Genomic DNA, 13,525 nt, shown 5'->3' on the forward strand with positions numbered 1-13,525 from the left:
CAAGAAATAGACTCCCAATGCAGATATGATACTTTTTTGTCCAGAGGGAGTTTCAGAGTCCTGCTTTTAGTGACTACCCCAGGGGCTTATTTTCAAGTTTTAATTCTTGTTACTTTGTTTCTGGTGGTTCTTTGCTCAGTGTAGACATCAGTCCTGTTTTTAGAATACTGATGAGGACACGCCTACCTTGGGCTTCCTTGGGACCAGGCAGTGAGGCAGGGGGTGGAGCGGCCCCTCGTCCTGTCAGGTCAGAGGCCACTTCTGACCTGATCTCTGCCCCAGTCCCTGGTGGGGACCAGACGTTCCCCTGCACTGTCAGCCTCAGTTGCCCCCTCTCGTCAGACGAGGGGCAGGCCTTCCAGCGTGTGAGGTGTCTTCCCGTCCCAGCAGTGCAGCCCAGGCCCAGGGCCAATAAGGAACTGCACAGATGCCTGGAGTTTGCTCCGGGTCCTTGGTGTGTAGACACAGAGCAGCCTCCGAGTGGGGTTTTCATCAGGGACTCACGCTAGCCCAGCTCACGTGTCAGCACTGGGCCTCCTCACAGTTCAGTGTGTACAGACTAAACATCTCTTCCATCTGGGCACACCCAGGAAATGCAGTAAGAATTCTTCTCTGACCTCTAGCTTACTGAAACATGAAAAGACATATTCTATACAAAATATTTTTCCTTTTTTCCTAGTCCAAGTTCAGATAAGTATGCTAAAAAATTAAATGGAAAGGTGGCCTCCAATTCTAAAGAAGAATACTAAAAATAAAAGGTTTCAGCTCCATAGACCCTTTTGCTTAAGTTGGTTTTTTTTGTTTAAAAAACTTTTAATGAGTTTTTCTTGCATCATCGTATTTTGTTCCACTTACTCAGTAGAGTTTTACTTACACGCTTGTGAGATGCAATCAAGAGAAACACAGACTGCCAAAGTGTTGCCCCGTTGTTCCTGGCCTACGTCGTGTGTGCTGAAGGCTCAGGCTTAGAGTAGCACACCGTGGGGTGACATGGCGAGGGGGGGGACGAAGACACGTTTGTTAGACATGCCTGATAATCTGACACTACTCTTAAGCAGCGTGATCTCTGTGGCATGGACACTTGTTCTGAACTTCGAAAGACTTAGATGAAGCGTTTCATAGTCATTAGACTTAACTATTATTTCTTTCGAACTTGAAGTGGATAGAGTGTTACATATACTTATGTTATATATTAAATATGTTAAAACCACTCACTTGCCTGCATTTTGAAGGTGACACATAAATTCCATAGTGTGCGTTCTGTTCCTTATATAAAAACATTTCAATTATTGGGCCTTTTCCATCAGGTCACTTTTGTGTGGCTTATGTAAATCTTCCATTCATTTTAACAGAACAATAATGTTCCTTAAGGTTACTGCAGGAGAATGGGAAGGTTTGTCACATGTTAGCACTACTGAACCGTGTCCCGTCTGCGTTTATAACATGCCGTGCTTAGTGAATGCCTCGGAGCGGGCAGTGTTATAAAAACACCCTCACACCGCAGGTCTGCCTCTGAGGGGATAGGTGATGATGGGACTTGCTGTTGGGGCTTCAGACCTGCCCCTTATTTGGGTCACATGCCCTCTACATGTTTATATTTTTTTCCTTTCCATCACCCTTGATCGAAATCAAGAATTTGCGTGGGGTTGGTATTTCAAGACATTTTAGGTCATGTTGTGGCTTAAATGCTTTTCGAAAAGGTGTATGTGGTAAATAAAATGTATCTTAGAGTAGTTGCTACGTAGTACTGCCTCGCCATAGGGAAGAGACGAGATGGGGTCGCCCACCAGCATGACAGGCCTGTGAAGGAGTGGGTGTGGCTTGAGTGCTTTGTGACGTCATTCTTATTCCCTTAGTAGAGCAAATTCTTATTTTTCTCACTTCACTGGTAACAGCTTTTATGGGAGCCACATCAGTCAAGTTGGATTTGAACCCAGCTGCCCTGTACTGCACTTAAAATGCTGTAATATTCCAGGATGTCTGCTGCAGTTGGTGCATCATCGTACACACAAAGTGACATTCCTGTCACAGCCATTTTATGGAAGATGTGTGATAATCCTTTAATTGGTACAATAAACACATACCATGAAGAAAACTGATAACAAATGTTAAGACCAAGGTAAGAACGTGATCAAGGCCATTGACCAATGACATTCATCTCATGATAGAAACACGTCCACAGCCCTGTGCTCAGGGTAGATTCACGCGGGAGGATGCCCACGAGCAGGGCCGTCCTGGGCTGCGGCAAGGACACGGCCCTGCAGGGCTTCGTCTTGTAGGGGTCGTTTTCTCCTCCAGTTCACAACTAACTGAATTTTTATTGAAAATGTCAGCATCTGTTCTTTCAAAAACCAAGAATAAACAGCACACATTAAGAGGGGTCCTTGTCAGCTATTCTCATTGCCAGTGGAATGGATTTAGGACTGTAGATATTCAACTAATTCCAACATAAAAGGCAGGACGACTTTTGATGCTGTCGTTTTTACTAAACAGTTTTACTATGACACTAGACAGAATAAATTTGTAGGAACAAACTACCATTTGCAGTGTCACTGGGAGCCATTTAGCTCTGGATCCAGTGGCTGCTGTGCCAGGGACAGCAGTCAGGTTGCTAGGTCACCCATGCCACCATTTGCTTTTGTAGAACATCAATCATCTATTAAGTGTCTCAGCCTCGGGGACCACTGATGTCATGCCCCCATCCTGCATGTTTGCATGGTGAGGACAGGCCTCCCAGGCTCTTCGGCTCCCGGAGGCAGGTCGGCGGAGCTCACGTCACCGAGAGTGGCAGTGGGGCCGTCCCCAGCAGGCTCTTCCGATGGGTTTAACCTTTCATGAAAGTCTCTGATTAATACTTGTGTTCCAAGCCATTAAGTAATGTGACGCGTGTAAAAGACGTAGGGTGCCTGGAGCCTGGCCCGGACTCAGTACTTCGCTATTGTGACAGTAATGGTTATAACAATAAAGTAATAAAATCACCATCATTCCATTTTTATCCAAAAGTATAAACTTTGTTTGGCCTGAAAAGCGACCCTGTTGACTGCATCCCGTGCATGAGGGTAGAACAGACCCGGAAGTGGCAGGCACTGAGTTTGCTTGGGTGACACCTTGGTACTGGGATGGCTGAGGGCTGGGGTGTGTGGCCTCGGAGACCGGCTGAGTTGTGCGCTCCTGAAAGGATGTGAAAAAGCTCAGGAGTAACGTAGGATTCTCAAAAAGCAAGTCACTATAAGTTTAAAAGTGTGGAAAAAAAAAAAAGGTATAAAAATGGCCCTGGTTTAAGAAAGATCACCGAAAGGAAAGCTTGCCTGAAAGGCCTCTGGCAAGCTACGAGGCTTGGTTTGACATTGTAGTAAGGTGAATTCTGGGTGGTGGCCAGCCAGCTACCAACATGTGACCGGTGCATGAGAAGTCAGCCAGCACATGGTGCTTTCCTCTGTGAGGAGGGAGGAACGGGTCGTCAGGATGGCTCAATGGTGTGTCCACAGAGCAGCATAAATTTAGCATCAGCTGAGCACACGGGGTTCCGTGGGGGAACAGTGTCCCCCTGAGGACACTGGGAAGGTGACCAGTCAGGCACAGGCAGGTATGCTCAGCATTCTGCAGTGAGGGGCAGTCCTGGATAGGGCACACCGTCCTGCTCCAGATGCCAGGGGTGGCCTCACTGAAGGACCCCCTGGCGAAGGGCTCCTGTTCTGAGTGAGCTTAGGACAGTGTGTCTACACGAGCCCCAAAGCTTATCAGTGCTACTGATTGTGTCCGAAAGAAGCCAAGACCGTGCGGATGTGGGTGCAGGTGCATCCTCGTCCTGGGTCGTTTGAACTGCCTGTCGTTGAGGTGAATTTTGCTTATGCTCCCAGAAGCACGGTGGCGACACTGCCCTCCACGTCGTGTGTCTGGTGAGGACAGGTAGCCGTGAGAAGGAACTAGAGTGCAAAACGGGCGTTTGCAGCAGGTGGAAACCCGTCTGAGTACACAGAAGTTTAGATCACAGGTGTTCTGAAAAAGAGCAGCACCCTGCATGCCTGTGCGCATGCGCGGCAGGGTTCCTGCCCCCTCCCGCCCCCCGCCCCCAACACCTGCGTGGACAGACGCCTGTCTGCCCTGTGCGCGTTTGTCAGCTGATACAGAAGTTCATTGTATGCAGGGGGGACGAGCTCAGGTGCAGCCGCACGGCAGTGGTCTTTGCACTGTGCCTTAGATCTATGACGTCTGCATCTCCCAGCTGAAAATGCCCCTGTGTCTAAGGGGATGTTGCTAAAAACCAACAAGGAAGTTTCACAAGGAGGCGATTTCGGGGACCTCTGGCAGGGGGCGCTCTGCGCAGCCTGTGGGGCCTGTCTGTCCGACGGACAGGGGCGGGGCGCCGCTTCTCAGGTGGTGTCTGTGAGGTGCCCCAGCTTTAGACCTGCCTGATTCCTGGCTTTTCGTAGAAAGCTCACGTTTAGGTTTAAAACGGAGTGCTCAGGAGGCCCATTTTAAGAGGTGTATGGGGTTGGGGACACTGACAGCTGAGTACATCAGAGGAAAGGATGGAGGAAACGCGTCAACTTCAGGAACAAGTTTGACACCCCCCCCACCCCCCCCCACCCCCACCCCGTCTCTGCCCCTGACCGGCTCTCCCAAGATTTGTGACCACAGGTGTGTGACAGTGGCCAGGTTTGAGGGCAGAGCAGAGCCAGGGTTTGCCCAATGGTGGGCAACTCATACCTACCGAGTAGAAATGTGCTAAGAAGACAAGTAAGGTTGTGAATTAGCATCTACTTCCAGAACCAAAAGAAGTGCCCTGTGGGTATAAAGCAGTGATTTAAAACGTACTTTGAGTGTTCTTGACCCAAGCCTGATGTGAGTGGGCGCTGGGCCCGTGGGGCGGACCATCAGTTGTAGTCTCAGCGTTTTTACGTGGACAGTCCTCCATCCATTAGGTCCCATCCAGCAGGAGGAGGGCTTCTCGGGGCCACTGTCTGCAGCTGACTCCTCTGCGTGAGGAACCGTGTCTGAGAGGGCGGAGGGAAGGAAGATAGCCTCGCTGTAACTGGCAAGTTTACCTGATTGCTTTTTCATTTGATTTCAAAGTTAACATGCTTCTGAAACATATCTAGCCCCCTTATTAACTCATTTTTAAGGTTTTTCTGGCCAGGTAGAGGTTTATACATGGACCATGTGACAGCCCTTTTGACGTGGTGTGAAACTAGCATTTTTTAAAATGCTTTTAAAATCAAGAATTTCCTCACCTCGGTTTTTAAAAAAAATCTATAAACAGAAAAGTCATTGTTCAGGACTGCTGTTTATCTTTCAGATTGTGAACCTAAATTAGTCTTGCTGAAAGAATTGCAATGTCTTGTCTTCTTAGAGTACGTTTCTCAAAATGCTCTCAGATCTGTTGTTACTGGCTTCCCATTGGCTTTCAAAGTTGAGTTTGGTTTTTTAAAGAAATATGCTGACTCCTCTCTACTTTAGTGTTTTGGGTCAGTGAAATTGATTTTCATCCCTTCAGTACCTGTTTGTGCTGTTTTACCTAGAATATTAGAAATTACCACTGGTTTACTTGCCAGTGATGGAAAACGGACTGTCATTAGCAGGTAGAAAATTAGGTGTGTTGTATCCATCTTGTTCCTCGTGCTGTCTGGGGAGGGGCATGCTCCCTTTGGGGCATTGTCACCACCGGTGTCCCTCCAGCAGCGCTCAGTGTCACTTTAGGAATACCCCATCTTGTTATATACCTTTGCAACTAGCTGGTTACACGTTACACCACATGTATAATTTTTTCTGGCCCGCATGTAGTTGCTGGATTTTTGCATATAATTTTTTGGCATGTATTTTGAAGGGTGCTAACCATTCAGGCATACTGTATCTTCCAGAAATGACTGAGGTGGCAGTGGGGGTGGCCTGGCCCAGCGACGGGGTATGCTGAGCCTCGTGCTAACAGAGCTGCAGAAGCAGCGACTGTACGTGCTGCGTCATTGTCTTCAGGTCCGCTCTCGCCAGCCCACTCTATGGGAAGGCCACGGCTGAGGGCACAGTTGGACACAGTTGGGTTGATAGAATCACTTTAGCAACTCGCTCTGCCTGTGACGAAGGCTGGCTGTGACTCCGGAGCGGCAGCGCGTGGCCTACTCTACGCCGGGTCCCCTTGGCTCTCATTGGCACCTGCTGGGGCTCTGGGGCAACCCAGAAGCCACCTCGCTTAGGAAGCTGTGAGCAAAGTGCCTGCGTGTGAGCTGGACGTTTGTTCTCACGACTGGGACCCAGCCCTGGAGTTCAGGGGCAGCCAGGAAGGTTCTAGTCTGTGTCACCTAGTAGGGCTGCTTTAATAAAAGTTATTAAGAACCGTAGTATCTTAGATGATGAATGACTCATTTAAAAATTATTTTAAACCCACTCGAATATTTCACTGTGATATTTACTTGGAAGACCTGTTTGAGACCAGTCTTGATTTTAAGTTGATTAAATCTGCTGAGCGCAGGATTTTTACCGTCTGTAAATCCTAAACACCATGTGAAAGTCTTCTAGTTATCGAGCTATTTCTTTACAAAAAGCGTAACTTAAGCATGAAAATGTTGGTTTATAGAAATATTTATTGTTCAAGGTCTGTATTTGTATTTCAAAAATGATGTAGTATTCAACTTGTGAAGGGATTTGTTTTGTCAAAAAATTAAAATTTCACTGTGTCACACCCCTGAGGTGGCCTAGGGGACTGCTGTCCAGTTGCAGCAGGGAGGACCTGCCTGGGATTCGCATGTCACCCCTCATGGCCGCATCGTTTCTAGAAGTTGGTTCAAGTATGTTCACCAGGTTACATTGTGTTCGTGAATGTCATCTTGCAAACCCCCGTCACGTGTGCTAAGGACGCTGCTTTCCCGGGAAGGAATGTGTTTGAGGCAAATAGGCGAGTAGATACTGTCACACTGAGTAGAGAGCAGAGAAAGTGTTTTCAGACACAAGAAAACGTTGAGAAGTCAGGAACTAAGCTGCCTGGGCGCGGCTGTGGTGGATTCAGGAAGCACCGGGCAAGTTCTGAGCGTGTGTCCGCTCAGTCACTCCACTTTTCTTTTTCCAAATGAACCCTGTTGGATATGGAATAGACCTTAGATGTCGTAGACTGAGATGTGGGACTGTGTTGGGACCGTACAGGGGACTGTGTGCCTTTCACAATCGCATCTCCCAGTAAGTACGGTCACGTGGTGCCCGTGGAGGTGGGGCCACAGCTGGAGCCACGCCCTGTGCCCGCGGGGGTGGCTTGGTGGGGGGTGGCTCGGTGGGGGGTGGCTCGGTGGGCAGAGAGCGACCCGCCTGCCTCCTTCTCTGTCGAGTTGCTGGGCGGGGGAGGAGTGGGGGCGGACGGGCGGGTCTGCACTGTGTCTGCACTGGATGTACTGTTGTAAGGTCTGTATTCTGTATGTGTGCCTCAGGGCCCGGCCAGGAAACGAGCCTTCTGTGTGTCTTTCACATTTATATTTCCATTCAGAATGTGTACTCAGTGTTTATTTCCGCAAAACAGACTTTGTTAACTTAGGAAATATCGCCAAGTGGAAACGTGCTAACTTTTTCTGTAAATCTTAAATAAAAGGTGCTGTTCCTTCCTTTGACCCAGGACTGGTCTGTGTTTTCTGTCTTCCTCTCCGCACTTTTTCTCGTAGCTTCGAAATTTGTCCAACCTCGCCGAGGGAAGAACACAGGTTGGCGAGCAAGGCGCCGGGTCTCCCGAGCCCACACCCAAGCCTCGCTCTTTGGGTCCTGGTGCCGGGAAGCTCCATCAGGTCTGCCTGAGGCAGTGCGGCTGGTCCCCCGATGCCCGGTGCCACTGCAGCCTTGCCACAGTGTGCAGCCCCCGCCGGGGCCCCACATCTGATGCACGTGTCAGATTTGGAGTTTGAGCTCAGAGCATTTTCCCAAGTTGCCTTCTTTCTGGGTGTTAGTGTTCAAGAACTTGGAGGCGCCTGGCGACTCCATCCAGGCGGCCTCACAGCGACAGTTTTACAGTGTAAGACTCCTGGAAGTTAGTGTTCATTCCAGCTGCAGTTTCCATCTTTCTGGAGAAGGTGAGGAAATCAAGTTTAAAAGGTCACTCTCTCTTAAGACTGTGTTATTATGGGATGTGTCAGACATCAGAGTGTTGAGTCTGGAACTGTGGCCACACACCTGTCACCCTCGCCACATACCACTCAGCCAACAGATCCGTCAAAAAAAGTCAGCAAAACCCTGTCTTCACTGTTTTTCCTTCTGCTCCCTGTGACATCAGGGAGTCTACATTGATAGACTACAGAATTGGGCAGATTGCTGGGTGGGGTTTGTTTTGTTTTTCGTTTTTTTAATGTGGCCCAATTTCAACTTCTAGCTTTGTGTTCACTGGCAAACAGCAAGCCTGTAACACAATTACTTGTTACTGAGGTGTACAGGAAACGCAGTGTATACTTTTGCTTTGTTGAAAAATTCAGTTTTCAACATTTATTTACCTAACATCAGACTAATATTAAGTGTTTTTTTTTAAATCTGAAATTGCTATATCAGAAAGTTTTCTAATTACTGGTTTCTATTTAAAGATTTGTTGTTGCTGGGTCAAGTGAGGGAAAAGTACTATGTACCAGGATGGGGAGAGGGACTAGCGGCCTATGGTCTCTGATAAATGGGCCAGACATTCAGGTGAAATGCAGCCCCTCACTCAGACTCTCATGTTAACAGGGCTGGCGGCAGGTTTCCCTTTGACTTTCCCACCCTCTCCTCTGGTGAGGAATGTAGGCAGCGGGAGGGGGACAAGAACAGGACACTGGTTAGTTGCAGGTGTGACGAGAGGCGCGGACATGCCTCTGAGATGCAGGACTGTTTGGCACGGCCATCGCAAGGCGAGCAAGGTCATGGTCTGGAGGCACACATGTCTGCGCTGCATTCTGGTGCTTTTAAAAATCCATTTGGTATTAATACCTTTCCCTGACCTTGAAGTAGTTGGACCCTAACTAGTCGGGGTAAGAAAGGTCAAGATTCTGGGTCCCAAAGTCCATCTTAGTTCACCTACCGGAGCACATTGGGTTTTCACAAAAGTTGTTTCACTCTTAAGGGCTATTAAATGAAAAGGGAATGTTCAACATTTTGCTTCCTATATACATATGTATGCTGAAAGTTAAATAGGATAAATTCCATTTCTGAATTTCTATATAGCTTATCCACAGGCTGTATTGTCACAAAAACAAGTCGATGATGGACATTTGCCATAAAGGGCGTGTGTGGCATGGGGCCAGGTGGGCGTGTCTCTGAGGCTGCTCTGTGACTAGTGAACTGTCACCCCCCTCCTTCTTCTCCAGGTCTCGGACGGTGCGGGAGACGAGCCCTTGGAGTCCCCGTATGAAAGTGCAGACGAAACACAGACCGAAGTGTCCGTCTCATCAAAAAAGTCTGAACGAGGAGTAACTGCCAAAAAGGAGCACGTATGTCAGGTGAGGGAATGGCTGCCGTTTGTCCCTTCCCGCACCTGCCTCCTGTCCCAGGTAGATGGCAGTGAGTCTGGCCGCTGCTTCTCTTCCCTCCAACCTCTGGTCATCCTGTCGCCACCCACTGATTTCTGTTTTGAAGCCGTTAGGCCACCAGCACGTCCTGGATCAAGGGCTCCAGGTGGCACCATGCACTTGGGTGCAGGATGTGTCTCCTATATGAATGACACACACACGTGCAGACTTTGTGAGGGACGTGAAGTGTGTGTGGGTGAGCGGGAGGTGCGCTGAAGCCGGGCTCCACCCCACGCCCTGGTGCGCTCTGTGCCATGGGGACGCTGGAAGGAAGCACTCTGTGCGTGAGCAGCGTGTCACTCAGCTGCGGTGGGACAGGCTGGACTTGACTTCTGATGAGACAGAGGGACGGTACACTGAAACCTGTGTTCTCTAGGCCTGTGTTCCCGTCTGTCTCCCTTGCTGCTGCTGAGGGTCCCTTTGTGGATGCACACCCTTCACTGTCTTAATCTGACCTGTGTGGGAGTGCAGGTGGGGAGAGGCTTGTGGCAGGGGCTTGTGGAGCTGCGTCTCCTCACCGTCCCCGTGTCCCTCCCCCGCAGCTGTGCGAGAAGACTGGCAGCCTGCTGCTGTGCGAGGGCCCCTGCTGCGGCGCCTTCCACCTGGCCTGCCTCGGCCTCGCCCGGAGACCCGAAGGGCGGTTCACCTGCAGCGAGTGCTCTTCAGGCAAGTGCTGTGTTGGCTCTGGCTCACAGGGTGGGGCTTGTCCCCAGGGCATACAGCCCTGTGACGTCCTCTTGCAGCTTCCCTTCACACCCGAGGGCTGGGAGCCTTTCCAGGTGCAGACCTGGGCCACCAGCTGAAAGCACGCCCTGCTCCCCTGCCCGCCTGTCTCCCTCGCCAGCTTAAAACGCAGGGGCTGCAGCCGTTCGTTCCCCTCAGGCCATAGGTGTGACCGCTTTCGTGAAAGAGTCGCTCAAACAATACAGTATAGGACAGTATACGGTGACTGGCAGAGTGACATGCTCACTGGCTGTGGGCTCTGCCGTGCCCCTTCCCAAGGGTTGGTGTGAGTGCCCTGGCTCCAGGGGGTCGGCATTGCCAGTGTCGGTGGCCTGGTTGCTCATAGGACGCTGGAGTCCAAGGAACATGGAGGTCTCCCTGGAGGTGTGGTGTGGATCTGAGCTTCAGCTCAGCGGAAAGAACAGTTCCGTGCTTGTCCCGGACAGACGGTCCCTGCTTTGGTTCCGCCGCCTCCGGCCTCACCAGCAGTCTGGGGTGATGGGAGCCGGACAGCTCGTCTGCCGGCACTGGTCACCTCCTGTCTGCTGGCCCGGCATCCCAGTCAGGAAGGCCACCCAAGTCAAGGCCGCGCGGCAGGACACCACTTCCAGGGCTCCTGTCTGCCTGTCGCTGGGTGATGGCTGTCGGGGCAGAGAACGCCTTCACAGGAGGAGCCTGTCCTCCAGGCTTCTTGCTCACTTGAGTGGGCCTCCTCCTCGCTGCCCGGTCAGACCTGCCCTGCACGTGAACGGAGCTCAGGCTGCGGCAAGGTCACCGAGCCGGCAGGCCTGCCCTGAGCCCGCGGGCACCGTCTGCTTCGGCATGGCTGGGCGCAGAGCCGGGCTGTCGCAGCACGGCCTCCTCCCACACAGTTGCCGGGTCGCAGTCGCTCAGGGACTAATTCCTGTCCTTGCACCTCTCTTCCCTCCCACCCCCCTTTAACCGTTTGTTAGGGGTTCACTCGTGCTTCGTGTGCAAGGAGAGCAAGGCAGATGTGAAGCGCTGTGTCGTGTCGCAGTGTGGGAAGTTCTACCACGAGGCGTGTGTGAGGAAGTTCCCCCTGACGGTGTTCGAAAGCCGGGGCTTCCGCTGCCCGCTGCACAGCTGTGCCAGCTGCCACGCCGCCAACCCGTCCAACCCGCGGCCAGCCAAAGGTCAGGCGCCCTGGCGCTCTGCCTCCCTTCTGGGCTCAGTCCCGCGGTGTGTGGGAGGCGGGAGTGCTGCCCTGGGAATTGTCACCGACGCCTGTCACTCCAGGTGTATTTGGAGTACCCGTTTTGTTTCCGCTACTGACTTGACACAGGTTGGGTTAGGGTTTTTCTTGACAAGGAACTGCGCCTCCCCCATCTCCTTTCTGCTCTAAACGTCACCTTGAAGGTCTTTCATTTTAGAGGGGGACCTTTGAACCATTTTGATAGAGTCTGTCCTGTTTTAATGGTTCTTCCTGCACGAGGAAAATATTTTAAAGTCAAATCACATCTGTATTACTTTATGTTAGGTGTGTGGGATGAGGACGGCAGGTTATCGCTACTTGACACTGAGTTCTCAGCCACTGGTGGTTTTGCCCTCCGGTGGGCATTGGGCCATGTCTGGGGATATTTTGGGGGTGTCTCCTGGCATCTAGGGGTAGATGGGGTGCGGGGGAACACCGCGCACCGCACGGGCAGGTCCCACGGGCCCCACACGCAGCAGTGCCCAGGCTCAGACCCGCTGACCTTGTTTTAGAGGCTCGGGTTTCAAATGCTTGACGGGCGGGCCTCAGACGTCGTTCCCAGGAGCCTTTCTTTGCCTTGAGGAAACGTGTCTTCATGACGTCTGGTAGACGTTCTCATCCTCTCCATCCTAGTTACTGTTTGCTCAAATACCTCCTGACGTCTAACAGGGCAGGCGGCTTGTTTCTAGCTGCCTGTCCATTGTGCGGGTCTTCAGCGCGCGTCTCTTTGCTGCAGGTAAAATGATGCGTTGTGTTCGCTGCCCGGTCGCCTATCACGGAGGGGACGCCTGTCTGGCAGCGGGCTGCTCGGTGCTGGCTTCCCACAGCATCATCTGCCCGGGCCACTTCACGGCCCGGAAGGGGAAGAGGCACCACGCCCATGTCAACGTCAGCTGGTGCTTTGTGTGCTCCAAAGGTGAGGGCAGGCGGGGTTGGCAGTGCACGGGGCTGGTGGCCTGGAGCCCCGGAGCGCGGCTTCTGGCAGCAACTCGCACGCAGGCCCCGCCCCCACACGTACACATCTGGGAGCTGCGTGCCCACCTGCTCTGCGTGGCGGCCACACGTGTCCGTGTTTTCACGTCTGCCGGCCCACCGCGACCGTCTCCGACTCGTGGGACATTACTAGTGGTGCACTGCTAGTGGGCGCACAGGCCACTGTTGCAGCGACAGTCTGGGAGCTGGAGGGGTGCGGGCTGGAGGCGCGCGCACGCGCACCGGGCGGCCCGCGCTGAGCTGAGCCGCGCCCTCCTTTGCAGGGGGCAGCCTGCTGTGCTGCGAGTCCTGCCCCGCCGCCTTCCACCCCGACTGCCTGAACATCGAGATGCCGGATGGCAGCTGGTTCTGCAACGACTGCCGGGCCGGCAAGAAGCTGCACTTCCAGGACATCGTGTGGGTTAAGCTCGGGAACTACAGGTGTGAGAGCCAGAGCCCTGTGCTGCTGTTGAATGTGTTCTTTTTACTTTACAGAGCTTACAGTGTTGAAGTTACTGGCACTCTCTCTGAAGAGTCTGTGAACCCTGTTTTTAATATTTATAATAGATGGTGGCCGGCAGAAGTTTGCCATCCCAAAAATGTTCCCCCAAATATTCAGAAAATGAAGCACGAGGTTGGAGAATTCCCTGTGTTTTTCTTTGGGTCTAAAGATTATTACTGGACGCATCAGGCGCGAGTGTTCCCGTACATGGAGGGGGACCGGGGCAGCCGCTACCAGGGCGTCAGAGGAATCGGCAGAGTCTTCAAAAACGGTACGGAGCTTTCCAGGCGGCGTGAAATGGCGACCGCGGGTGCTAAGCCTGATTTCTGCTCTTCGAAAGTGTGGTTTCTGTAGGAAACACGGGACTGAGCCTGCCGGCTGCCCTTGGCATTAGGCAAGCGTAGGTTTGCGGGCTGGCTGGTCGGCACAGCCGCTTTGGGGCATTGGATCGTGATTGACGGCACTAAGATGCGGAAAGTTGCTTTTGGGGAATCCTTTCGGTGCTGACGTGCAGGAGTGTCGCAGCTCGCCTCCTGGATGGTGGCGATGGAGGGAGCCTCCTGCCGTCCAGACCTGGGCCCTTGAGCACACACAGGGCGGCAGGTGTGGGTCAGG

At 52.1% G+C, this 13,525-nt stretch overlaps 1 protein-coding gene across 4 annotated transcripts in view; it reads left to right on the forward strand.

Annotated features, from left to right (window-relative positions):
• NSD2 (nuclear receptor binding SET domain protein 2) overlaps positions 1-13,525 on the forward strand; it is a 68,393-nt gene that overhangs the window by 43,241 nt on the left and 11,627 nt on the right. For 2 of the 4 annotated variants that reach the window (XM_019712499.2, XM_074320195.1), the window contains exons 11-16: positions 9,300-9,431; positions 10,043-10,166; positions 11,177-11,377; positions 12,173-12,352; positions 12,693-12,849; positions 12,976-13,181. In XM_019712499.2, coding sequence (XP_019568058.2) covers positions 9,300-9,431; positions 10,043-10,166; positions 11,177-11,377; positions 12,173-12,352; positions 12,693-12,849; positions 12,976-13,181 — 1,000 coding nt within the window. Of the gene's footprint in view, positions 1-1,895; positions 2,980-9,299; positions 9,432-10,042; positions 10,167-11,176; positions 11,378-12,172; positions 12,353-12,692; positions 12,850-12,975; positions 13,182-13,525 lie in introns of those variants that run through there. The other 2 variants (XR_012492254.1, XM_074320199.1) reach the window with 2 other exon arrangements.

Source organism: Rhinolophus sinicus, linkage group LG02 (assembly GCF_036562045.2).
Source record: "Rhinolophus sinicus isolate RSC01 linkage group LG02, ASM3656204v1, whole genome shotgun sequence".
Lineage (NCBI taxonomy): Eukaryota > Metazoa > Chordata > Mammalia > Chiroptera > Rhinolophidae > Rhinolophus > Rhinolophus sinicus.